We start from the raw sequence: 26,496 nt of genomic DNA on the forward strand, positions 1-26,496 counted from the left end.
TGTTCATGGTTAGTAAAAATATTTAAGAATTTAAATCCTGATTTTAATGCTAAATCTGAGTGAGGCATTGTTCTTTAGTGCTGGGGGAGGGAATGGTGGGAGGCAGAGGGATTAAAGACATTTCAGGTCAGCAAGGGTTACAGAGGAATGTCAGAAGACTGAGGTCATGGGTAAGGGGGTTACCCACAAGACCACTACTAGCAGTAAATAACGCATTTAATAACCTGATATTTGTAGCATTGTCTGTTTGTCATAAAAATATTATGACAAGACTGTAATTTTGTAAGGTGGTATCTGATTAAAATATCTCTAATTTTATTGGTTTGCTTTTTTTTAACATATTTTCCTCCATGTTTTGACCTGATATTTACTAAGACAAATAAATATCAATAAAAATATAATGTTTTCCTTTTTAGTTTTAGTTTTGGCAGTCTAATTTTATGTTACTGAAATGTAAATTCGCACATTTTTCTTAGAGGTTCCCGTAGTTCATTACCGTATTTCCCGTAGTTCATTACCGTATATACGCTCAATATAGTTCAAACAATCATCAGTCAAGATTTTGAAAACATTTGGTATATATGTGTACTTTGTGATTACTGAAACTAATACAAATTAACAGTTTAAAAAACTGCATACATGAATAAATATTATTGCATACATGCATTACTTAATATTTATATAAAATTTTTGTAACAAAATGTGTATGTAACAATAAAAACGTATGTGTAAATTTTGTTCATGTCTTGCGGCTCTCAAACATCTGAACTTTATCGTATGTGGCTCTTACATTAAGCAAGTTTGGCCACCCCTGCAATAGACAATAGGTGCAGGAGGAGGCCATTCGGCCCTTCGAGCCAGCACCGCCATTCATTGTGATCATGGCTGATCGTCCACAATCAATAACCCGTGCCTGCCTTCTCCCCATATCCCTTGATGCCACTAGTCCCTGGAGCTCTATCTAACTCTCTCTTAAATCCATCCAGTGATTTGGCTTCCACTGCCCTCTATTTCAGATTCCATCCGAAGTTGCTTTAGGAAAGATGTGACCTGCCGGCATAATTTTTACACCTCCTTTTTCAGGAGATGTCAGTGTCAAGTCTAGGTGGCCCTTCGTCCCATCGAGTCAAGGCTAATCATTAACCATCCATTTACATTAAGCCTGCACCGCGACTCCAAGACGGGCCTCACTGGTCAATAGACAATAGACAATAGGTGCAGGTGGAAGCCATTCGGCCCTTCGAGCCAAGAGGCAGAGAATTCCACAGATTCACAAAACTCTGACTGAAAAAGTTTTTCCCCATCTCAGTTCTAAATGGCCTACCCCTTATTCTTAAACTGTGGCCCCTTGTTCTGGACTCCCCCAACATTGGGAACATGTTTCCTGCCTCTAACGTGTCCAACCCCTTAATAATCTTATACGTTTCAATAAGATCTCCTCTCATCCTTTTAAATTTCAGTGTATACAAGCCTAGTCGCTCCAGTCTTTCAACATATGATAGTCCCGCCATTCCGGGAATTAACCTAGTAAACCTACGCTACACGCCCTCAATAGCAAGAATACCCTTCCTCAAATTTGGAGACCAAAACTGCACACAGTACTCCAGGTGCGGTCTCGCTAGGGCCCAGTACAACTGCAGAAGGACCTCTTTGCTCCTATACTCAACTCCTCTTGTTATGAAGGCCAACATTCCATTGGCTTTCTTCACTGCCTGCTGTACCTGCATGCTTCCTTTCAGTGACTAATGCACTAGGATACCCAGATCTCGTTGTACGTCCCCTGTTCCTAACTTGACATTCAGATAATACTCAGATAATACTCTGCCTTCCTATTCTTACCACCAAAGTGGATAACCTCACACTTATCCACTTTAAACTGCATCTGCCATGCATCCGCCCACTCACACAACCTGTCCAAGTAACCCTGCAATCTCATAGCATCTTCCTCACAGTTCACACAACCACCCAGCTTTGTATCATCTGCAAATTTGCTAATGGTTCTTTTAATCCCTTCATCCAAGTCATTAATGTATATTGTAAATAGCTGCGGTCCCAGCACCGAGCCTTGCGGTACCCCACTAGTTACTGCCTGCCATTCTGGTCAGCTCAGGACCAGAGTAGAAAGGGAGTCATCCTCCACTCTTTGAGAAACCACTCGAGAAGAAGATAACGAATGTCTCTGTACAGCCAGCAGGTGGCAACGTTTATTCGCTCTCATCCTCGACTTTCACCCGAGAAGGGGCGGAGCCTGAAGTAATATTAATAACCTCAGTAAAACAAAAATAACTGCAGATGCTGGTACAAATCGAAGGTATTTATTCACAAAATGCTGGAGTAACTCAGCAGGTCAGGCAGCATCTCAGGAGAGCATGGGTCGAGCCCCTTCTTCTTCTGAAGAACCTCAAATCTTTAACATACTCAGGAAATCCGCACGAAGCATTGAAGGGCACAAAACTCCAAGACTGTTGTTTACGATCGTTCAATATGATTGATCCTTCTACGTCCTTCGAAATGGCCGTGGGGAACGAAGGGTCTCGACCCGAAACGCCGCCCATTCATTCTCTCCAGAGAGGCTGCCTGACCTGCTGAGCTGTTCTGTTCTGCGCTGAGCGCCACCTGTTTTCGATGTCGTTTTTTGTGCCTGCTTCAACTACCTCCCCTGACAGCCCGTTCCATATACCATATATGTGTGAAAACGTTGACCCTAGGATTCCATTTAAATCTCCCCATCTCACCTTAAACATAACCCCACTAGTTCTAGATTGCCCAACAATGGGATAAAGACCGTTCATTCACCCTTTCGATGCCCCTCCTGATTTTATATGCCTCTATGTTATCTCTCCTCAACGTTTTGCGCTCCAAGAAATAGTCCCCAGTCTATCCAACTTGGCCAAATTATTCCTCTTAAATATTCTCTACACGCTTTCCATTTAAGGGCACCTTTCCGAAATCAGGTTGATCAAAAACTAAACATAACACGCCAAGCGAGACCTCGCTAACGCATTGTATAGCTGCAGTAGAATGTGCAGGAAAGAACTGCAGATGTTGGTTTAAATCGAAGGTAGACACAAAATGCTGGAGTAACTCAGCGGGTCAAGGCAGCATCTCTGGATAGAAGGAATTGGGTGACGTTTCGGGTCGAGACCATTCTTCAGACTGATGTCAGGGGAGGGGACGGGACAAAGATAGAATGTAGTCGGAGACAGGAAGACTAGTGGGAGAACTTGGAAGGGGAGGGGATAGAGAGGGAAAGCAAGGGCTATCTGAAGTTAGTGTAAGAAAATAACTGCAGAAGCTGGTACAAATCAAAGGTATTTATTCACAAAATGCTGGAGTAACTCAGCAGGTCAGGCAGCATCTCTGGAGAAAAGGAACTGGGTGCCGTTTCGGGTCGAGACCCTTCTTCAAACTGATGTCAGGGGGGCGGGACAAAGGAAGGATATAGGTGGAGACAGGAAGATAGAGGGAGAACTGGAAAGAGGGAGGGGAAGAGAGGGACAGAGGAATTATCTAAAGTTGGAGAAGTCAATGTTCATACCGCTGGGCTGCAAGCTGCCCAAGCGAAATATAAGGTGCTGTTCCTCCAATTTCCGGTGGGCCTCACTATGACACTGGAAGAGGCCCATGACAGAAAGGTCAGACTGGGAGAGGGAGGGGGAGTTGAAGTGCTCAGCCACCGGGAGATCAGGTTGGTTAAGGCGGACTGAGCGAAGGTGTTCAGATAATAATCTGTCTTCCTATTCCTACCACCAAAGTGGATAACCTCACACTTATCCATATTAAACTGCAAGGGTTCATTGTGAAGTTTTCTGAGCAAACCTCCAACTAATCTCAAAGGAGGGAGGGGCCGTTAGTTCTTGAAAGTGAATATACCAGAGATATGGACCTGGGACAGTGTAAAGCAGAACAAAGGGGGCAACGCCAAAATGGTGCCATACGTGGATGGGAAACGATGGTGAAATATAAACTTAGAGCGACTGTTGAATGGTAACGTGCGAACACCGGTGAAATGTGGCGTTCCACACTCTCTCGGTGTAATCTACATGTGTAGGAAGGAACTGCAGATACTGGTTTAAACCGAAGATAGACACTAAAAGCTGGAGTAACTCAACGGGTCTGACAGCACCTCTGGAGAAAAGAAATGGGCGACGTTTCGGGTCGAGACCCTTCTTCAGAGTGAGCGTTAGGGGAAAGAGAAACGATAGATATAGACGAGGATGCAGAGAGATGTAGAACACATGAATGAAAAATATGCAAAAAAAATTTAGGGTGTTAACGGAAACAGGCCATTGTTAGCTGGGTATTTATTCACAAAATGCTGGAGTAACTCAGCAGGTCAGGCAGCATCACCGGGGGTGACTGTGACATTCCCGTTGACTGCCCTTTAGTTTTCCATCGCATGCGGGCACTATTGTGGTACAGCTAAAATGATCTGCCTTCGCACAGATCCAACGACCCAGTGTTGGCTTCGAACTGGTGCTCGCTGTGTGGAGTTTGGACGTTCTCGCTCTAACCGTGCGGACCTCTCCTCGATACTCCGGTTTAGTCGTACTAAAAAATAGAGTTGCTTCTGTTCTTTGGTAACGATTGAAGGGATTTAGCGGAACACGGGGCGAGCTAAACTGGGAATTAGTTTAAACGGGTGCTTGAGAGCTTGACGAGAAGCCACACAGATTCACAGAATTACACAACGTGCTGGAGTAACTCGGCGGGTCAGGCACCATCTCTGGAAAACGTATCGGTGATGTTTCGGGTTGGGACCCTTCTTCGGTCTGGAGATGGACCCGCACCCGAAACGTCATCTACCCATGTTTTATCCCAAGAAAGATCCAGTCCCGAAACCTCGCCTATCCATGTTCTTCAGGGTTGCTACCTGGCCGCCGAGTTGCTCCAGCATTTTGCGGTTCCTTTTTCCTACTTCATGAAGATAAACTCCGAGAACTCTCCGAATCCCACGGACAATGAACGTTTCCATGCGTTCTCGAGGAACAGCACTTCGTCTCATGAGTATTGGAGCAAAGAAGCTCTTCTGCAGTTGTATAGGGCCCTAGTGAGACCGCACCTGGAGTACTGTGTGCAGTTTTGGTCTCCAAATTTGAGGAACGATATTCTTGCTGTTGAGGGCGTGCAGCGGAGGTTTACTAGGTTAATTCCCGGAATGGCGGGCTGTCGTATGTTGAAAGACTGGAGCGACTAGGCTTGTATACACTGGAATTTAGAAGGAAGAGAGGGAATCTTATCGAAACATAAGATTATTAAGGGGTTGAACACGTTAGAGGCAGGAAACATGTTCCTAATGTTGGGGGAGTCCAGAACCAGGGGCCACAGTTTAAGAATAAGGGGTAGGCCATTTAGAACGGCGATGAGGAAAAACTTTTTCAGTCAGAGAGTTGTAAATCTGTGGAATTCTTTGCATCAGAAAGCAGTGGAGGCCATTTCTCTGAATGCATTCAAGAGAGAGCGAGATGGAGCTCATAAGGATAGCGGAGTCAGGGGATATGGGGAGAAGGCAGGAACGGGGTACTGATTGAGAATGATCAGCCATTATCACATTGAATGGCGGTGCTGGCTCGAAGGGCCGAATGGCCTGCTCCTGCACCTATTGTCTATTGTCCATTGTCTATTGAGTAGGCGCGTTAGAAACCTGAGCCTCAGCGGCGGAGGGAAGGGGGGGGTCGCGATAGACCCGCGATCAGCGGCCGATGAGCGTGAGAGGGGGAGGGGAAGACGATGGTGGACCCAGCGTGGGGGGAGCGGCGTGAGGCACGGTGGGAGACCCGGTGTTGGGAAGGGGAGGGGGCGACCGCTGGACTCTAGTTTTAGAATCCTCAGTCCAGGGGAATAGTCTACTTTGTTTAGACAATAGACAATAGGTCGCAGGAGTAGGCCATTCGGCCCTTCGAGCCAGCACCACCATTCAATGTGATCATGGCTGATCATTCTCAATCAGTATCCCGTTCCCGCCTTCTCCCCATACCCCCCCCCCCCCCTTGACTCCGCTATCCTTAAGAGCTCTATCTAACTCTCTCTCTTGAATGCATTCAGAGAATTGACAATAGACAATAGGTGCAGGAGTAGGCTATTCGGCCGTTCGAGCCAGCACCACCATTCAATGTGATCATGGCTGATCATCCTCAATCAGTACCCCGTTCCTGCCTTCTCCCCATACCCCCTGACTCCGCTATCCTTTAGAGCCCTATCTAGCCCTCTCTTGAAAGCATTCAGAGAATTGGCCTCCATTGCCATCTGAGGCAGAGAATTCCACAGATTCACAACTCTCTGACTGAAAAAGTTTTTCCTCATCTCCGCTCGAAATGGCCTGCCCCTTATTTCAGATACGAAAAAAATACAACTTGCAAATAAAAAATTTCAATACAATACTTTACATACTTACAGAACAGAAAAACGAATATTACGAACTAAACAAAGGTATTATGAATTAGGAGAAAGAGCGCACAAGGTATTGGCATGGCAACTGAAAGAAGAACAAATATCAAGAACAATAAATTCAATTAGAACAGATCAAAACATTATTACTTATAAACCTAGAGAAATCAATGAGGTATTTAAGCAATTCTACACTAATCTGTATCATTCTGAATCTGAAAAGGATGAAATTAAGATAAATATTTTTTTATCCAAGATACAATTACCAACAATCTCTAATGAGGAGCAGATGGGACTAAATGCCTCCTTTACTTTGAGAGAAGTGGAGGAAGTATTACATTCTTTACCAAGTAATAAATCACCAGGGGAAGATGGTTTCCCGCCTGAGTTCTATAAAAAAATTAAAGATTTGTTGTTACCAGTATTTATGGAAGTGATACATCAAGCGGAAAAAACTTTTACATTACCAGAATCCTTCTCAATGGCAATTATAACCGTAATTCCAAAAAAAGGGAAAGACCCTTTAAAAGCTTCTTCTTATAGACCAATATCATTGTTGAATAAGAAAATAACTGCAGATGCTGGTACAAATTGATTTATTCACAAAATGCTGGAGTAACTCAGCAGGTCAGGCAGCATCTCGGGAGAGAAGGAATGGGTGACGTTTCGGGTCGAGACCCTTCTTCATTATAAAATAGTCGCTAAGCTTTTGGCAAGGAGATTGGCAGAATTTTTACCTAAGCTGGTTAAAGAGGACCAAACTGGATTTGTCAAAAAAAAGGAGATTATCTGATAATGTAGCAAGATTTATAAGTATTTTAGATTTAGCACAGAAAAGGAAGGAATTGAGTGCAGCAGTTGCTTTAGATGCTGAAAAGGCGTTTGACAGGTTAGAATGGGCTTTTTTATTTAAAGTATTAGAGAAGTATGGATTGGGACATGGTTTCATTAACTGGGTAAAAGCTCTTTATAAACAACCTAAAGCCAAAGTGGGGACAAATGGCCAATTTCTCAATCATTTAATTTGGAAAGATCTAGTTGACAGGGATGTCCCTTGTCAACAGCTTTATTTGTATTGGCAGAACTAATAAGATCAGATTTAGACTTTAGAAGGATTTAAAGTTAATCAGGAAAATCACAAAATTACTTTATTTGCAGATGATGTTGTAATTTGTCTTACTAGACCATTGGAATCCTTAAGAAAATTATATTTCAGACTGGAAGAATACGGGAAAGTATCAGGATACAAAATTAATAAAGATAAAACTGAAATAATGCCTCTTTTTGAAGGCAATTATGATCAATGTAAAAGAGAAAGTCAGTTTAAATGGCAAACAGAAGGCATTAAGTACCTAGGGGTTAAAGTAGATAATAAGTTAAATAATCTGTATAAACTAAATTATAAACCACTAATTAAAAAAAATAGATGAGGACCTGAAGAAATGGATGAATTTTCCAATTACATTGCTAGGGAGAGTGAACTGTATTAAGATGAATATTTTTCCGAGGATACAGTATTTATTCCAAACACTACCTATACCATTACCAATTTTTTTTTTTCAAGAATTGAATTAAATTGTGCGAAATTTTCTTTGGAAAGGTAAAATGCCAAGAGTGTCTATGGAAAAATTAACATGGAAATTTGAATTAGGTGGATTGCAATGACCAAATTTTAAAAATTACTATCTGGCCGCACAAATGAGTTTTATTTCATCCTTTTATCCAGAGGGTGGAAAAACAGCATGGGTTAAAATTGAAATGGATAAAATAAAAGGACTATGCCCAGAAGAATTTATCTATAAGTGGGAAGCGAAGCTATTAGTTAAGGATCAAGAGTCTCCTTTGCTAAAACATTTAATTAATACATTGTTGAAAACAGTTAAAGCTAATGATAAAATATTTTTTCTAACAGCTAAAACTCCATTAGTAAAAAATAAATTACTGCCGTTTGCTTGGAATAATCAAATATTACAAGTCTGGGAACAGAAGGGTATTAAACATACAAGAGATTGCTATGAAGGAAATAATTTTTTGACGTTTTCTCAATTGAGAAACAAATATCAAATTCCAGGGAATAGTTTTTTTTTCTATTATCAACTACAATCTTTTTTAAGGGAAAAGTTAGGTAATTCAATGTTTCTATTTCAAATTAAAGGAATTGAATCCCTGATTCAGGGCAAGGGAACTAAAAAAATTATATCTTCAATGTATAAATTATTACAAAAATCTAGTCCAAAGATAGGAATTCAAAAATCAAGACAAAGATGGGAAACAGATCTGAATATTAGCATTGATGAACCAAGTTGGGAAAGATTGTGTTTAGAAAGTATGAAAAATACTATTAATGTGAGATATAGTTTAGTACAATATAATTTTTTACATCAATTATATTTAACTCCGAAAAAATTAAACAATTTAAATCCAAATTTACCTGACATTTGTTTTAGATGCAACCAGGATGTGGGTACTTTTTTACACTCCACATGGGCATGTCCGAAGTTAACTCCTTTTTGGAAAGACCTAAAAAACTTTTTGGAACAATTGATGAATAAGACCATACCATTGGGTTTAAGGTTTTTTTATTGGGAGATACTAAAGGAATATTACCAAGGTTAATTTTAGATAAGTATCAGGAAAGATTTCTCAAAATAGCAGTAGCAATACCAAAAAAATGTGTAGCGGTCACTTGGAGAGATCACAATGAAATAAGAATTGAAAGATGGCATGCAGAAATGCGTAGTTGTATCCCATTAGAAAAAGCTACTTATAATCTGAGAAATAGATATGATTTCTTTTTGAAACTTTGGAACCCATTCACTTTAAAACTAGGATTAAGAATTGGAAATATTTAATTTCAGGATTGTTTTGATACCCTTGAAAAGGATTTAATAAGAAATTAGCCGGAGGTGTTTCCTTCTTGTCTCCTTTCTTTCTTTCTTTCTTTCTCCCTTCCTCCCTTCCCTCCTCCCCCCTCCCTCCCTCCCTCCCTCCCCCCCCACCCTCCCCCCCCTCCCCCCCACCCCCCCCCCCTCCCCCACCCCTTGCCCGGAATGTAGAGAGGAGTTTACAGACCGCAGCCTCAGGGTAAATCGGGCCTTGGCGAGACTGTCTGAGAAAGCTCGAGCACTGAGCCTGAATCGGACAGAGAAGGGAAGTAAACTTTTCTGCGAGCAACATCAGGAAGAAATGAAGCTGTTTTGTGAAAATGACAAGAAACTGATCTGTCTGGTTTGTCGAGATGCACTGGAACACAGAAACCACAGCTTCAAGCCGATTAAAGAAGCTGTAGACATTTACAAGGTTAATACAAACAGATTTGTATCTTTATTTACCTTGTTGATTATTTGTTGTCTAACGCCTTTATTCTTTGATCTTAGGCTCGGGTAAAATCAGCCATAAAATCTGTCACGAAAAATAAATCAGATATCGAAGAAATAGAACAACAACAATTACGAAAGATTTCCAAAGTTCAGGTGAGTCCTTTCTGTCTGGAATTTTTATGCAGCATTGCTCATTTTAATGTGTAGTGGACATGTTGGATCAATTGACTGCTGAAATTAGGTGCGTTGGGAGGAACTGCAGATGCTGGTTTAAACCGAAGATAGGCACAAAAAGCTGGAGTAACTCAGCGGGACTGGCAGCATCTCTGGAGAGAATGAAGGAGGGATGTTTCGGGATGAGACCTTTCTTCAGACTGGTTAGGGATAAGGGAAACGAGGGACAGGGAGTAGATGATGATGCAGAGAAATAAAGAACAATGAATAAAAGATATGGAAACAAGTAACGACGATAAAGGAAACATGCCATTGTTAACTGTTGATGGGGTGAAAGGGAGAAGTTAGTGCGACTTGGGTGGGGGAGGGAGAGAGAGAGAAAGGGAATGCCGGGGCTACCTGAAGTGAGAGAAGCCAATATTACTGGGCTGAAAGTTCCCCAAGCGAAATATGAGATGCTGTTCCTCCAATTTTGCAATTAGCCTCCCTCTGACAATGGAGGAGACCTAGGACAGAAAGGTCAGTGTGGGAATGGAAAGGAGAATTAAAGGAGAATTAAACTTTGTTTCAGGAAAATGTGAGAGAATTTGATTGATTAGATAATTCTGAGAACCGGGCGCTGATGGTTCAGAGTAAAACAGTATGGTTCCAGGCTCTCCAGCCATCCAATTACACTAATCCTGCATTAATCCTTTTTTTATTACCCACTACTTTCTCATCAACTCCCCCCAGATTCTATCACTCAGCGACATGTTGGGGGAATTTTACACAGGCCATTTAACTTTACGACCCACATGTCTTTGGGATGTGGGAACAAAATCGGAATTCGAGTCATAGAGTCATGATCAAAGAGTCATACAGTGTGAAAACAGGCCCTTCGGCCCAACTTGTCCATACCGGTCAACATGTCCCAGGTACATTAGTCCCACCTACCTTGATTTGGCCCGTATCCCTCTAAACCTGCCCTATCCATGTAACTGTCTAATTGTTTCTTAAATCTTGCAATAGTACCTGCCTCAACTTCCTTCTCTGGCACAAAATGTTGGAGTAACTTAGTGGGACAGGCAGCATCTCTGGATAAAAGGAATGGGTGATGCTTCGGGTTGAGACCCTTCTTCAGACTCAGTCTATCTTCGGTTTGAACCAGCATCTGCAGTTCCTTCCTACAATACCACCTCTGGCAATTCATTTCATACATCGACCACCCTAGGTCCGAGGGGAAACCCATGTGGTCTTAGAGAGAACATGCAAAACTCCAAACTCGGCATTACCCAAGGTCAGTATCAAACCCTTATCTCCAGCACTGAGTGAGTGCCCTCCTCACTGTGCCACTTCGCAGTTCCTTGATAAAAAAGAATGCTGGCTTTTGATTTCACCGATTAAATATTGATAGAGCCCAAAAGCTATTTTCTGGATGTAACTCCCTGGATCCTCCCAAGCTGAGTCATTGTGACACCGAGTGACACCTGAGCTGTGGAATCACTCAAGCTTATCCTCAAAATCCTCTCTGACAATGCAAGCAGATCTGACCAGCTGCAATCATCAACAGATTGGCAATTAGAAACACAATCGGTTTGCTTGGCAAGCTGTCAGCATGGCCTGGATGCCGTTCAACAACAAAAAAATTACTTCTACTCAACTGGAAATCAAATATATTTTGCTTCAAGGACTGCAGTCCCTGTTGCACCGATACTTGAATCCATGCACCTTTTCTAAATGTAACGGTTCATATTCTTATGCCTATCTTCACAAATTTATTGTCATACGCACAAGCAAGGTCGGGTGCAGGTACAATGAAAATCTTTCTTGCAGCAGCAACACAGGCATATGGACCCAGACAACCCAAGAAAATTCAAATTATACAGTGAAAAGAATAAGACTGTAATAGGCAGAACACAAAACATAAGTGAATCTTAATTTAATTGTCAAAGGTGTCACAGTTGAGTTTGAGTCTAAGTCTGAGTTTAGTTTATTGTCATGTGTACAGAGGTACAGTGAAAAGCTTTTGCTGTGTGCTAACCAGTCAGTGGAAAGAGCCATCCAAAGTGTGCAGATACATGATAAACATGAATAACGTTTAGTGCCGTTATTCACGTCTGAGTCAGGGCCGTTTTTACAGCATTATGGGCCCCCGGGCAAATCAGTGTACTGGGGCCCCCACCGTTACTCTCCCCCATCCCCCTTTCCCTACCAGCCCCCCCCCCTGTCGTGCCGGCGAAAAGCACTTAGCGATGGAGTTAGGGTGCTATATTGTTGCGAAAAGCACTTACAGATCGCTGTGAGAAGCACTGAAAATGTTGCGAAAAAAGCACTTATTGAACCTACATTTTTAAAGTAGTATTTATTTATTGCAAGTCACTTAACATACACAGATCAGCATGGGGCCTCCGGGCAAGTGCCCATCAGGCCCATGCGTTAAGACGGCCCTTGTCTGAGTGTCACCATCCTGGTTTCTACATGCATTGAATTTCAGCAGGAGTTATTGCTCGGCAATTGGGAATGCCAACTGCACTCAGTTAAAGTTCCCTGTTGCAACCTGACAAAGGCCAACTAACAGCAAGACTGGAATATGCTAAATCACCAGTTTGTTCTCGATCATATCCATCTTCTCCCATAATCTATAAAATACAATCCATTCAGAAGTCCTTTATTAGAACCAAAAGCATGTATTTATTAGAATATAGGAGGATGAGAGAGGATCTTATAGAGACATATCCAATTCTTGAGGGATTGGACAGGCTAGGTGCAGGAAAAATGTTCCCGATGTTGGGGGAGTCCAGAACCAGGGGTCACAGTTTGAGAATAAGGGGTAGGCCATTTAGGACTGAGATGAGGAAAAACTTTTTCACCCAGAGAGTTGTGAATCTGTGGAATTCTCTGGCATAGGAGGCAGTGGAGGCCAGGTCACTGGATGTATTCAAGACTGTCAAAGCAGCCACAGCCAGACATAAAAACAGCTTTGTTTCCGTGAGTAGTAGCTCTACTCAATAACCAAAAGTCTGTAGTCTCTTTTTACTCCGGTTTATTTCACTCACATGTTTAAACTGTAATGTTGTAGTCTTAATGTTTTATGCTTTATTCTTAATTGTTTACTGTATGTTCGTGTTATTACTTGTGAGCGGGGCACCAAGACCCATTCCTTGTATGTGTACGTACCTGGCCAATAAACTTATTCATTCATTCATTCATTCATTCATTCGAGAGAGAGAGAGTTAGATATAGCTCTTAGGGCTAATGAAATCAAGGGATATGAGGAAAAAGCAGGAATAGGATATTGATTCTGGATGATCAGCCATGATCATATTGAATGGTGGTGCTGGCTCGAAGGACCAAATGGCATACTCCTGCACCTACTTTCAATGTTTCTATTTCTTGAAGAGCTGGACGGGAGAATTCTTCAGAATTCAAATCCTTGGAATTATCTCTCCAGGAGGGCTGTGCAGGTTTAGCGTAGACAAAGGAATTGCAGATGCTGGTTTGTCCTCCATTGCCTGAGTGCGGCCACATGCAAAGGGAGGAGCAGCACCTTATATTCCGTTGCTGAAGGAGTGTGTCGCCTGAAACGTCAACGATTCATTTTCTCCAGAGATGCTGTCTGACCTGCTGAGTTACTCCAGTATTTTGTGTCCACCTTATATTCCGCTTGGGTACCTTACAACTTGACATTATGAACACTGAATTCTCTAATCTTATTTAGCCAACCTACATACAACTCCTTTTTTGTTTCCCTTTTCCCCTCTCCCCTGTGCCCCACCTGGACTACTCGCACCCATTTCTCCACTGCCACATCCCCTCCACCTGCATTCCTTCCTCTGACTTCACAATCTGTTTTTGAACTCTGGCATTTGTCCAACCATCTGCCTATCAACCCCCCGCCCCCCTCACCTATATCCACCTATCTCTTACCAGCCCTTGAACTACTCCCCTCTCTTCTATTTTTCTCTCCCCACCACAATCAGTCTAGTTCCGACCTGGAACATCACCAATCCTTGTCCGCCAGAGATGCAGTCTGACCCGTTGAGTTACTCAAGCACTTTATGTCTTTATTTGTGCAGGTTGACTTGCTGAATTCATTCAAAATGGAGTTTCATAGATTCCTGGATATTAAAGGAGTTCAAGGGACATAGTTTTGGATCAGGAAAATGAAATATAGGGCAAAGAATAACTATGATCGCATGTTCTATCCTCAGAATGAGAAAAATACAAATTATAACCCAATAACATTCAAGTGAAGTGAGCAGAAAATAAATTTTCACGTACCTTTGATTTTAGTCAATATAATTGGATCAGAGGGAATTATTTCACATCTGTGAGTGGTGGGGGCATTTCTTTTATTAATTGATAAACTTTATCTGGTATCCTCAATGTTTTTTTGCAGTCATAATTTTTAGTTACACAGTATAATGCAAGTTGATAGGAATGAACACTGGAAGAGCTATAGAGCTCAAGTAGTAATAAGCTAATTGGCAAGGGGGTTACATCTGTTCTAAAGACCTATACATAAAGTTATATTAATCATTTTCCATTCAGTGCGTTGTCAACTGAAAATGCTCATCTGTTGAAAGACTGTATGTTGAAAGACTGGAGCAACTAGGTTATGTTGAAAGACTGGAGCGACTAGGTTTGTATACACTGGGATTTAGAAGGATGAGAGGGGATCTTATCGAAATGTATAAGATTATTAAGGGGTTGGACACGTTAGAGGCAGGAAACATGTTCCCAATGTTGGGGGAGTCCAGAACCAGGGGCCACTGTTTGAGAATAAGGGGTAGGCCATTTAGAACAGAGATGAGGAAAAACATTTTTAGTCAGAGAGTTGTGAATCTGTGGAATTCTCTGCCTCAGAGGGCAGTGGAGGCCAATTATCTGAATACATTCAAGAGAGAGCTAGATAGTGCTCTTAAGGATAGCGGAGTCAGGGGGTATGGGGAGAAGGCAGGAACGGGGTACTGATTGAGAATGATCAGCCATGATCACATTGAATGGCGGTGCTGGCTCGAAGGGCCGAATGTACTCCTCCGGGACCTATTGTCTATTGGCAGCTCACGGAATTAGGAGACGTCACAAGTGAGTCATTGCTCCATCAGGAAGGGTCATTTGCTTCTTGGCGGATGGTAAGAAGAAGATAAACACAGAAGTAAGTACATCATGGTTTATTATGGTTTTTTTTTAACAGGGTAATATATCAACATATCTGTTGGCCTGCTGCAAATATTTATTCCGTCGCTAGACACATGACAATAAAACTCTTGAAACTTCGCGACAATGAAGAAATAATTGCTTGATTATAGAAACATAGAAAATAGGTGCAGGAGTAGGTCATTCGGCCCTTCGAGCCAGCACCACCATTCAATATGATCATGGCTGATCATCCAAAATCAGTACTCTGGATTTTCCCCCATATCCCTTAATTCCCTGAGCCCTAAGAGCTAAATCTAACTCTATCTTGAAAACATCCAGTGAATTGGCCTCCACTGCCTTCTGTGGCAGAGAATTCCGCAGATTCACAGCTCTCTGGGTGAAAAGGTTTTTCCTCATCTCAGTACTAAATGGCCGACCCCTTATTCTCAAACTTTGAACCCTGGTTCTGGACTCCTCCAACATCGGGAACATTTTTCCTGCATCTACCCTGTCCAATCCTCCAAGAATTTTATATGTTTCTGTAAGATCCCCTCTCATTCTTCTAAATTCCAGCGAATACAAGCCCAGTCGACCCAGTCTTTCATCATACGTCTGTCCCGCCATCCCGGAAATTAACCTGGTGAACCTACGCTGCACTCTGGTAATAGCAATAATGTCCTTCCTCAAATTAGGGGACCAAACTTGCACACAATACTCCAGGTGTGGTCTCGCCAGGGCCCGGTACAACTGCAGTAGGACCTCCTTGCTCAATTCAAATCCTCTCGTAATGAAGGCAACATCCCATTGCCTTTCTTATTAGTTGTTGGACAGTTGCCGGGGCGCCGCGGGGTGAGGGGGGCGGGGCCTTAGGTCGAGAGAACGAGCAGATTTGGATGCTGGTGGAGCAGCGCCGGTGACAATAACACAATCTAAGAGGACGAGGAAAAGGCGGAGTACAAGGAGGCGGACAAGCTGAAGAAGGGTCCCAATCTGAAACCTCGTCTGTCCAGTTCCCCCCACAGACGCTGTCTGACTCACTGAGTTACTCCAGCACTTTGTCTTTTGTTGAAGATTCCAGTATCTGCAGTCTCTTGTGAATACAGAGACACCAAGCTCCGATTTGCTCTTTAACTTGAGATATCTGAGGTCCTTCCTTCCCGCTGCTGTGAGACTGCACAACCAGCACTGCTCCCAACAGACCAGTCAACAGTAACAGTTAAGGAATACACAGTAAACTGATGACAATTTATCCTTGTCTTTATTTTTATTTATAATGAATGTCTCCTGTTATCCACTTTGCTGCTGTAACACTGTAAATTTTCACGGTGTGGGACAATTAAATGATTTTTTTATTATTATTATTATTATTATTATTATTGTTATTATTATTATTATCATCACAGGCGGCAGTCTAGGAATTTTATGGTCATCGATTCCCAGAACAGACTTGTTTAACATCTAAAAGAACCGAGGTGATTTAACTATATTCCCGGTGCTGGTGAAGGATTGATAGAATTTGTTAATTACTGACACGGAGCGGAACCGGAGCAGATTCTCAGCCACTGGTTTTCACCCCAGAGCGCGAAGAAAGGATAAAGTTTCTCCGTGAATTTATCCCCAGTGAAGGTGTGGAGATGGGACTTGGTGTCCGCGTCGTAAAATGAAACTGTCCCGGACTCGTAACTGAGATAAATTCCCACCCTCCCGGGGATGGGACGGGCGGGGAGACGGGATAGAGGGGAGGTGACTGCAACAAACTTGTCATCCAACCGCCTGATGCTCCAGACTCCAGTCTCCGGGGTCAGTGTGACCAGTCCCTTCCTCTCCACAGACTCTGCGGCGACTCCCAGTCTCCAGCCCTCACTCCCCGCCACCTCCACCTCCCAGTAATGTCTCCCCGATGTGAATCCCTCCGATCCCAGCACATACGCCCGGACTATAAACCTCTTCCCGGTGTCAGGGAGACTCCTCCGGGTCCCGGTCCGTCTCACCCTCTTCCGATCCTCAGACACCTCGAGCCGCGGATGCGCTGTTTCCACATCCAGGGTGACGGAGACTGGGGGGAGAAGCAGAGAATCAGAGAGTCCCCGGGGGTCGGGGGGGGGAGACTCGGGCAGCGCGGCCCCGGGACCGGGGGAGAGGCCGCTCGGCCTCAGGCACAGGCGGGCGGACAACTGAAACCTTGCCCGCAGTTTTCTTCCCCCTCCCCCTACCACGTAAGATGGACAACAGAAATCCTTCCCGGATCATTTCTCCCGAGGTAGAGGCGAGAGTTGTGGTATGTCGTGGGCAAGCAGATGCAATTGGGAGAGAGGAGGTAGGAGAAATGGTGGGCGGATGGGTGTGCGGGCGTGATATTGAGTGAAAATGGAGGCTTGATTGGCAGGACAGTTGAGGAGTTAAATGTCTACTGGAGGTAATTAAAAATCAGGTCGTTATATTTTGGTAATACAGGGGGAAAGATGTGACTGTGCTGGAGAGATTGCAAAGGAGATTCACCGGGAAGTTGCCTCCATTGGTTGCCTCCATGCTGATATGTCGTGGGCAAGCAGATGGAATTGGGAAAGAGGAGATAGGAGAAATGGTGGGCGGATGGGTGTGCGGCGTGATATTGAGTGCTTTTGCTTATGGTGGTGAAAATGGGGGCTAGATTGGCGGGGCAGTTGAGGAGTTAAATGTTTACTGGAGGTAATTAAAAATGAGGAAAGATGTGACTGTGCTGGAGAGAGTGCAAAGGAGATTCACCGGGAAGTTGCCTCCATTGAAGGACTTGAATAATGCTGATTTGGAGACCTAGGAGAAGTTTACAAGTTTACGAGACACAGAGAGGGGGTAGTTAGTCAGATTCAGTTCCCCATCTTAATGGTACCAAAAACAAGGTTATTGGTTTAAAGTGAGAGGAAGGAGTTTTAAAGAAGACTAGACCAAGTGGACCCGTTGGGCCCAAACCTCTACTGCGTTGGTGCAGCACCATCTCCTCCCCCCCCTTCCCCTCCCCTCCTCCAACCCTCCAACCCCCTCCCTCCACGAACCCTCCCTTCCCCTCCCTCCTTCCCCTCCCCCCTACTCCATCCCCCTCAACCCCCTCCCTCCCTAGTAGATAGATTTAAACTTAAAAATGTGAATAACTTAAAAAATATAACACTGATTTCTCCTTCCATTAGCACCAAAGGGACGATGGTGAGTACGGTGGGCCTAAAATTGTCGCTCGATCGTGTACCGTTTTGGCTGTAGTTCAGGAACAAACAAACAAACAAGCGAGAGTTTTAGTATATAGATGTGAGGGATAAATCTCTTGCACAGAGTAGTTGATACCTGGAACATGCTCCCGTTGTAGGAGGTGGCATCTATTGTCTATTGTCCATACAATTCCACTCTGCGAAAAGGGTTCTGACTGTCAACCCTGTCTATGCCTCTCATAATTTAAAATAATTATAACCATGTAACCATATAACAATTACAGCATGGAAACAGGCCCGTTCGGCCCTACCAGTCCACGCCGACCACTTTCACTGACGTAGTCTCATCTACCTGCTCTCAGATCATAACCCCCCAATCCCCTCCTATCCATATACCTATCCAATTTACTCTTAAATAATAAAATCGAGCCTGCCTCCACCACTTCCGCCGGAAGCTCATTCCACACAGCCACCACCCTCTGAGTAAAGAAGTTGCCCCTCATGTTACCCCTAAACATTTGTCCCTTAATTCTGAAGTTACGCCCCCTTGTTGGAATCTTCCCCACTCTCAAAGGGAAAAGCCTACCCACGTCAACTCTGTCCGTCCCTCTTAAAATTTTTAAAACCTCTATCAAATCCCCCCTCAACCTTCTACGCTCCAAAGAATAAAGACCCAACCTGTTCAACCTCTCTCTGTAGCCTAAGTGCTGAAACCCAGGCAACATTCTAGTAAATCTCCTCTGTACCCTCTCCATTTTGTCGACATCCTTCCTATAATTTGGCGACCAGAACTGCACACCATACTCCATATTCGGCCTCACCAATGCCCTGTACAATTTCAACATTACATCCTAACTTCTATATTCGATGCTCTGATTTATAAAGGCAAGCATACCAAACGCCTTCTTCACCACCCTATCCACATGAGATTCCACCTTCAGGGAACAATGCACAGTTATTCCCAGATCCCTCTGTTCCACTGCATTCCTCAATTCCCTACCATTTACCCTGTACGTCCTATTTTGATTTGTCCTACCAAAATGCAGCACCTCACACTTATCAGCATTAAACTCCATCTGCCATCTTTCAGCCCACCCTTCCAAAAGGCCCAAGTCTCTCTGTAGACTTTGAAAATCTATTTCATTATTAACTACACCACCTATCTTAGTATCATCTGCATACTTACTAATCCAATTTGCCACACCATCATCCAGATCATTAATGTAAATGACAAACAACAGTGGACCCAACACAGATCCTTGGGGTACTCCACTAGACACTGGCCTCCAACCTGACATACTGTTGTCAACCATTACCCTCTGGTATCTCCCATTCAGCCATTGTTGAATCCATCTTGCAACCTCACTATTAATACCCAACGATTTAACCTTCTTAATCAACCATCCATGTGGAACCTTGTCAATTATATCAGTTTCCCCTCAGCCTTTGACAAGCACATGTATCTGACCTCTCCTCATAACTAATGCCCTCTAATCCAGGCAGCATTCTGAAAAACCTCTTCTGCACATTTCCTAAGGCATCCACATTCTTCCTGCAAAGGGACGACCAGAACTGCACAAAATACTCCAAATTATGCCTAAGTCCCCGTGACCTGCGTGGGTTTTCTCCGAGATCTTCGGTTTCCTCCCACACTCCAAAGACGTACAGGTATGTAGGTTAATTTGACTGGGTAAATGTAAAAATTGTCCCTAGTGTGTGTAGGATAGAGTTAATGTGCGGGGATCGCTGGGCGGCGCGGACTTGGTGGGCCGAAAAGGCCTGTTTCCGCGCTGTATCTGAAATATGAAATAATATGAATAAGTCCTGTAAAGGTGAAACATAATTTCCTGACTCTTAGCGTATGTTACTACAGAGTCTGTGGGTTACTCAAGTAAATATATTCATTGTGTCTAAAGATTATCAATTCCAGTTTACAGTAGGAACGTAAATTGAGGAGGTTGTGCCCACGAACAGGATTTTTTTCTTGTGAATGTGTTTAAGGGTATCTATGTCAGGTCGATGAAACTGTGCGTGCTGTTCCGAGACTAGATCTTGGGCCGAGATCTACCCAGTCTCGTTCTTACAAAGCATCAGTGTGGGGTTTGAGAAAGTCTGTGCGGCTCAAGGGTCCAACAGGGGGCAGACCTGAGTCAACCAGAGTCAACGATAGTCACTCACAGGTTAAGCAGGGCCCATGGTACAGATCTCCACAGGACACCCTCGTATCCTCATGGCAATACTGTTCATTCATTGTTCATTATAATTTTATTCCGTTACTTCCAATTTCCCGGCTACCGTGGTAGAATTCAAACTCATAGATCAGCGTGTTTCTGCGGTGTGGGTGGGTCGGGATGCATTGGTTCATCCATCAGGCTGGGTATTTGTTATATCTGCCTAACCTGTGATCTAGTAGTGGGTGACTGCATTGTTCGAGGTACGGACAGTAGATTCTGTGGCGGCAGGTGGGACTCAAGGATGGTCTGTTGCCTCCCTGGTGCCAGGGTTCAAGACATTACGGAGCGGCTTCAGAACATCCTAGCGAGGGAAGGCGATCAACCGAACATAGTTGTGCACGCGGGCAGATTTCTAGACCACTGGGATCTCTTCTGGGGTAGGGGTGACCTGTGCAAAAGGGACGGGTTACACATTAACAGCAGGAGGACCAACATTCTGGTAGGTAGGTTTGCTAGTGCTACAAGTGTGGCTTTAAACTAAGTAGTGGGGGGGGGGAGGGGTTGACAAACTGGGAATATGAAGATGGAGTTAACGGGGAAGCGAATAGAGCAGAAATTGCAAAGGACTCTCGAATGAATGGGAAGGGAAGTTCTAGAAGGGGTAAGAGAGTACGGTCAGGGCCAATTGTCACCGGTGTGAGAGGGGAGGTGAATACCGAAATTAAAGTGTTGTATTTAAATGCGCGAAGTATAAAAAATAAAGTGGATGAGCTTGAGGCACAGTTAGACATTGGCAAGTATGATGTCTTGGGAATCACTGAGACATGGCTACAAGAGGGCCAGGGCTGGGAACTGAATATTCAGGGGTACACAACGTATAGAAAAGACAGACAGGTGGGCAGATGGGGTGGGGTCACTCTGTTGGTGAGGAATCATATTACCTTCCCTTGCAAGGGTTGACATAGAATCAGGAGATGTAGAATCAGTATGAATAGAAATGAGGAATTGTAAGGGTAAAATTGTACAGGCCCACAAACAGTAGCCTCGACATAGGGTGCAAGTTGAATCAGGAGCTAAAATTGGCATGTCGGAAATATAATGCTACGGTGGTTATGGGAGATTTCAACATGCAGGTAGACTGGGAAAATCAGGTTGGTAACGGACCCCAGGAAAGGGAGTTTGTGGAGTGTCTCCAAGATGGATTCTCAGAACATTTTGTACTGGAGCCTAGTAGGGAAAAGGCAATTCTGGATTTAGTGTTGTATAATGAACCTGATCTGATAAGGGGACTCTAGTTAAAAGAGCCATTAGGAGGCAGTGATCACAATATGATAAGAGTTACTCTACAAATTGAGAGGGAGAAGGGAAAATCGGAAGTGTCAGTATTACAGTATAGCAAAGGGGATTACAGAGGCACGAGCTGGCCAGAATTGACTGGAAAGAGGCCCTAGCAGGGAAGATGGTGGAACAGCAATGGCAGGTATTCCTGGGAATAATGCAGAAGTTGCAGGATCAATTTATCCCAAAGAGGAGGAAAGATTCTAAGGGGAGTAAGAGGCACCCGTGGCTGACAAGGGAAGTCCAGGACAGCATAAAAATAAAAGAGAAGAAGTACAACCATGCAAAGAAGAGTGGGAAGCCAGAGGATTGGGACTCTTTTAAAGAGCAACAGAAGATGACCAAGAAGGCAATACGGGGAGAAAAGATGAGGTACGAGGGAAAACTAGCGAATAATATAAAGGAGGATAGTAAAAGCTTTTTAGGTATGTAAAGAGGAAAAAAAATAGTCAAGGCAAACGTGGGTCCCTTGAAGACAGAAGCAGGGGAATTTATTATGGGGAACAAGGAAATGGCAGATGAGTTGAACCGGTACTTTGGATCTGTCTTCACTAAGGAAGATACACACAATCTCCCAGATGTTCTAGTGGCAAGAGATCCTTGGGTGACGGAGGAACTGAAGGAAATCCACATTAGGCAGGAAATGGTGTTGGGTAGCCTTATGGGACTGAAGGCTGATAAACCCCCAGGGCCTGATGGTCTGCATCCCAGAGTACTTAAGGAGGTGGCGCTGGAAATTGTAGACGCATTGGTGATCATTTTCCAATGTTCTATAGATTCAGGATCATTTCCTGTGGATTGGAGGGTAGCTAATGTTGTCCAAATTTTAAGAAAGGAGGGAGAGAGACAACGGGAAATTATAGACCAGTTCATCTTACATCAGTGGTGGGGAAGATGTTGGAGTAAATTATAAAAGACAAAATTGCGGAGCATTTGGATAGCAGTAACAGGATCGTTCAGAGTCAGCATGGTTTCACGAAGGGGAAATCATGCTTGACTAATCTTCTGGAATTCTTTGAGGATGTAACTAGGAAAATGGACAGGGGAGAGCTGGTGGATGTGGTGTACCTTGACTTTCAGAAAGCCTTCAACAAGGTCCCACATAGGACAATAGTGAGCAAAATTAGAGCGCAAGGTATTGGAGGTAGGGTACTAACATGGATAGAAAATTGGTTGACAGAAAGAAAGCAAAGAGTGGGGATAAATGGGTCCCTTTCAGAATGGCAGGCAGTAACTAGTGTGATACCGCAAGGTTCGGTGCTGGGATCGCAGCTATTTACAATATACATTAATGACTTGGATGAAGGGATTAAAAGTACTATTAGCAAATTTGCAGATGATACAAAGCTGGGTGGTAGTGTGAACTGTGAGGAAGATGCTATGAGGTTGCAGGGTGACTTGGACAGGTTGTGTGAGTGGGCGGATGCATGGCAGATGCATTTTAATGTGGATACGTGTGAGGTTATCCACTTTGGTGGTAGGAATAGGAAGGCAGAGTGTTATCTGAATGGTGTCATGTTATAAAAAGTGGACGTACAACGAGATCTGGGTGTCCTAGTGCATCATTCACTGAAAGGAAGCATGCAGGTACAGCAGGCAGTGAAGAAGGCCAATGGAATGTTGGCCTTAATAAGGATGAGAGGGGATCTTATTGAAACTTTTAAGATTATTAAGGGGTTGGACACGTTAGAGGCAGGAAACATGTTCCCAATGTTGGGGGAGTCCAGAACAAGGGGCCACAGTTTAAGAATAAGGGGTAGGTCATTTCGAACTGAGATGAGGAAAAACTTTTTCAGTCAGAGAGTTGTGAATCTGTGGAATTCTCTGCCTCAGAAGGCAGTGGAGGCCAATTCTCTGAATGCATTCAAGAGAGAGCAAGATAGAGCTCTTAAGGATAGCGGAGTCAGGGGGTATGGGGAAAAGGCAGGAACGGGGTACTGATTGAGAATGATCAGCCATGATCACATTGAATGGCGGTAATGGCATGAAGGGCCAAATGGCCTCCTCCTGCACCTATTGTCTATTGTGCTCCTGTGTTACCTGTGTTCCAGGATCTAACATCTCCAGCTGACCATGTGTGCGTGAGGCTTCTCAGTCAGTGGGTTGGTGCAGGAATGAAACTCCAATTACCATTCAGTGCTTATCCTGACCAATATGTGCATCACATAAAAACATCAATGTGTCCCACAAACCAAGTGAAATAAGTCCATATGTTTTACCTTGTTTAATGGAGTCAAACGTTTCTACCAACGCTGCCTTCAACAAAAAGAGGTGGTTGAATTTTTCCGTCTTTATGGCACCATCTGTCACTGACAATGAATTCACCTCAACACTAATCCTGCAAATATTAAATAGCTGATTACAAATTGTGCATTGATGTTTATGAGGAAATATGTTACATGCAGAGTTTCAGTGAAGAACATGCCCTACCTTCGCTTGCGAACAGCTTCCTCCTGAAATAAATAAAACACAAGACTGAATTGATCGAGGCAGAACTACTGAGAGCACGAATTTCAACCAGATTATTACGAGGTGTAAAAAATTCCCATTTGTCCACTCTCACCCCCAATGACACACAGAGAAGAATAATGATATTGCAGACATAGAACCGATGGAGGAAGTATAAAAATTATTCTGAAAATTACACGATGCTGACAGGATAGTCTGGACAGGGTGTGCGTTTCAGCCGAATAAGGGGTAGACCATTTAGAACGGAGATGAGGAGAAACTTTTTCAGCCAGAGAGTTGTGAATCTGTGGAATTCTGTGCCTCGGAAGGCAGTGGAGGCCAATTCTCTGGATGCATTCAAGAGAGAGTTAGATAGAGCTCTTAATGAAAGTGGAGTCATGGGGTATGGGCAGAAGGAAGGAACGGGGTACTGATTGTGAATGATCAGCCATGATCACATTGAATGGAGTTGCTGGCTCGAAGGGCTGAATGGTCTACTTCTGCACTTGTTGTCTCTTGTCTATTGAATATGATGTCAGTGATGTGTAGGAAGGAACTGCAGATGTATAGACAATAGACAACATGATTGAATTTGTTTCAAATATATCAGACGCCATTTTGTGATGGTGCCATTTATAGAAGCAGATTTAAATAGACTTCCTTACCTCTAGAAATTTCACGCTGCCTTTTTGTTCCATCCGTTCCTGTAAACACAGGAGTTCCTCCTGGGTAGAATTTAAATTCTCTTGAATCTCCCGAAGATTTTTCTCCATTAGATTTAGAATCCGCTGCTCGTCTTTGCGGATATCTTTGAGGAAGTACTTTTCTTTCTCCGTGATAATCTGGTGCAGTTCAGCAAACTGGGATGTGACATGGGACTGAAGGCTGTGCGACTCTTCCTGTCAAATGAATGCTGAAGATTAACATAATATATTTCTGTATTGTGTTTGCTAACAGAATAAGTGTCCATATAGCCCATCAGCGTCCGGTTCTCAGAATTATCTAATCAATCAAATTCTCTCACATTTTCCTGAAACAAAGAAGTGTAATTCTCCTTCCCATTCCCACACTGACCTTTCTGTCCTAGGTCTCCTCCATTGTCAGAGGGAGGCTAATTCCAAAATTAGAGGAACAGCATCCCATATTTCGCTTGGGCAGCTTTCAGCCCAGTAATTTTGACTTCTCTCACTTCAGGTAGCCTCGGCATTCCCTCTCTCTCTATCCCCCCCCCCCCCACCCAAGTCGCACTAACTTCTCCCTTTCACTCCATAAACAGCTAACAATGGCCTGTTTCCTTTATCGTCGTTACTTGTTTGCATTTCTTTTATTCATTGTTCTTTATTTCTCTGCATTATTGTCTACTCCCTGTCCCTCGTTTCCCTTATCCCTAACCAGTCTGAAGAAGGGTCTCGTCCCGAAACGTCACCCATTCATTCTCTCCAGAGATGCAGCCAGTCCCGCTGAGTTACTCCAGCTTTTTGTGCCTATCTTCGGTTTAAACCAGCATATGCAGTTCCTTCCTACGCACCTAATTTCAGCAGTCAATTGATCCAGCATGTCCACTACACATTAAAATGAGCAACGCTGCATAAAAATTCCAGACAGAAAGGCCTCACCCGAACTTTGGAAATCTTTCGTAGTTGTTGCTGTTCTATTTCTTCGATATCAGATTTATTTTTCGTGACAGATTCTATGGCCGATTTTACCCGAGCCTGGGATCAAAGAATAAAGGCGTTAGACAACAAAGACTCAACAAGGTAAATAAAGATACAAATCTGTTTGCATTGACCTTGTAGATATCAACAGCTTCTTTAATCGGCTGGAAGCTGTGGTTTCTGTGTTCCAGCGCATCTCGACAAATCACACAGATCAGTTTCTTGTCATTTTCACAAAACAGCTTCATTTCTTCCTGATGTTCCTCGCAGAAAAGTTTACTTCCATTCTCTTCTGCATTCAGGCTCAGTGCTCGAGCTTTCTCAGACAGTCTCGCCAACGCCCGATTGACTTTGAGGGTGCGGTCTGCAAACTCCTCTCTACATTCCGGGCAGGAGTTTGTCCTCTCCCTGCCCCAACTCTGTGTGATACAGGAGCGGCAGAAGTTGTGCCCGCACTCCAGTATAACCGGGTCGGTGAAGAAATCCAGGCAGATGGGACAAACTGCCTCCTCGGTTAAACTCTCGACCTTATCTTTCGAAGCCATTTTAATTCCCGGCAATTTCCGGTTCGAAGTCTATTTGCTTTTGGGTGCGGCTGGATTCCTGCAGTATCGCGTTATCCACTCCGCACCCTGCCACGTCGTATAATGAATGTTAATTGACTGCAATAGACGCGGCAGGAGGCCATTCAGCCCTTCGA

At 43.7% G+C, this 26,496-nt stretch overlaps 1 protein-coding gene across 1 annotated transcript; it reads right to left on the reverse strand.

The window, feature by feature from the left end:
- Positions 1 to 16,525: 16,525 nt before the first annotated feature.
- Positions 16,526 to 26,341, reverse strand: LOC144602616 (zinc-binding protein A33-like). The gene is made up of 4 exons (XM_078415746.1): positions 25,931 to 26,341; positions 25,758 to 25,853; positions 24,807 to 25,040; positions 16,526 to 17,050 (listed from the first exon to the last, which is right to left on the reverse strand). The coding sequence occupies exons 1-4, from the start codon at positions 26,339 to 26,341 to the stop codon at positions 16,526 to 16,528; spliced, it is 1,266 nt and encodes a 421-aa protein (XP_078271872.1).
- Positions 26,342 to 26,496: the final 155 nt, after the last annotated feature.

The sequence above is a fragment of the Rhinoraja longicauda genome, chromosome 19 (assembly GCF_053455715.1).
Source record: "Rhinoraja longicauda isolate Sanriku21f chromosome 19, sRhiLon1.1, whole genome shotgun sequence".
NCBI lineage: Eukaryota > Metazoa > Chordata > Chondrichthyes > Rajiformes > Arhynchobatidae > Rhinoraja > Rhinoraja longicauda.

Bases quoted from the DNA above. Each gene is read 5' to 3' on its own strand.
- LOC144602616 (XM_078415746.1), bottom strand. From the start codon at position 26,341: ATGGCTTCGAAAGATAAGGTCGAGAGTTTAACCGAGGAGGCAGTTTGT. The intron at 25,854-25,930 runs GTCAATGCAAAC...CTTTGATCCCAG, and splicing joins AAGCTGTTGATATCTACAAG to GCTCGGGTAAAATCGGCCAT. The intron at 17,051-24,806 runs GTAAGGAAGTCT...CCAGTCTCCGTC, and splicing joins GCAGCGTGAAATTTCTAGAG to ACCCTGGATGTGGAAACAGC.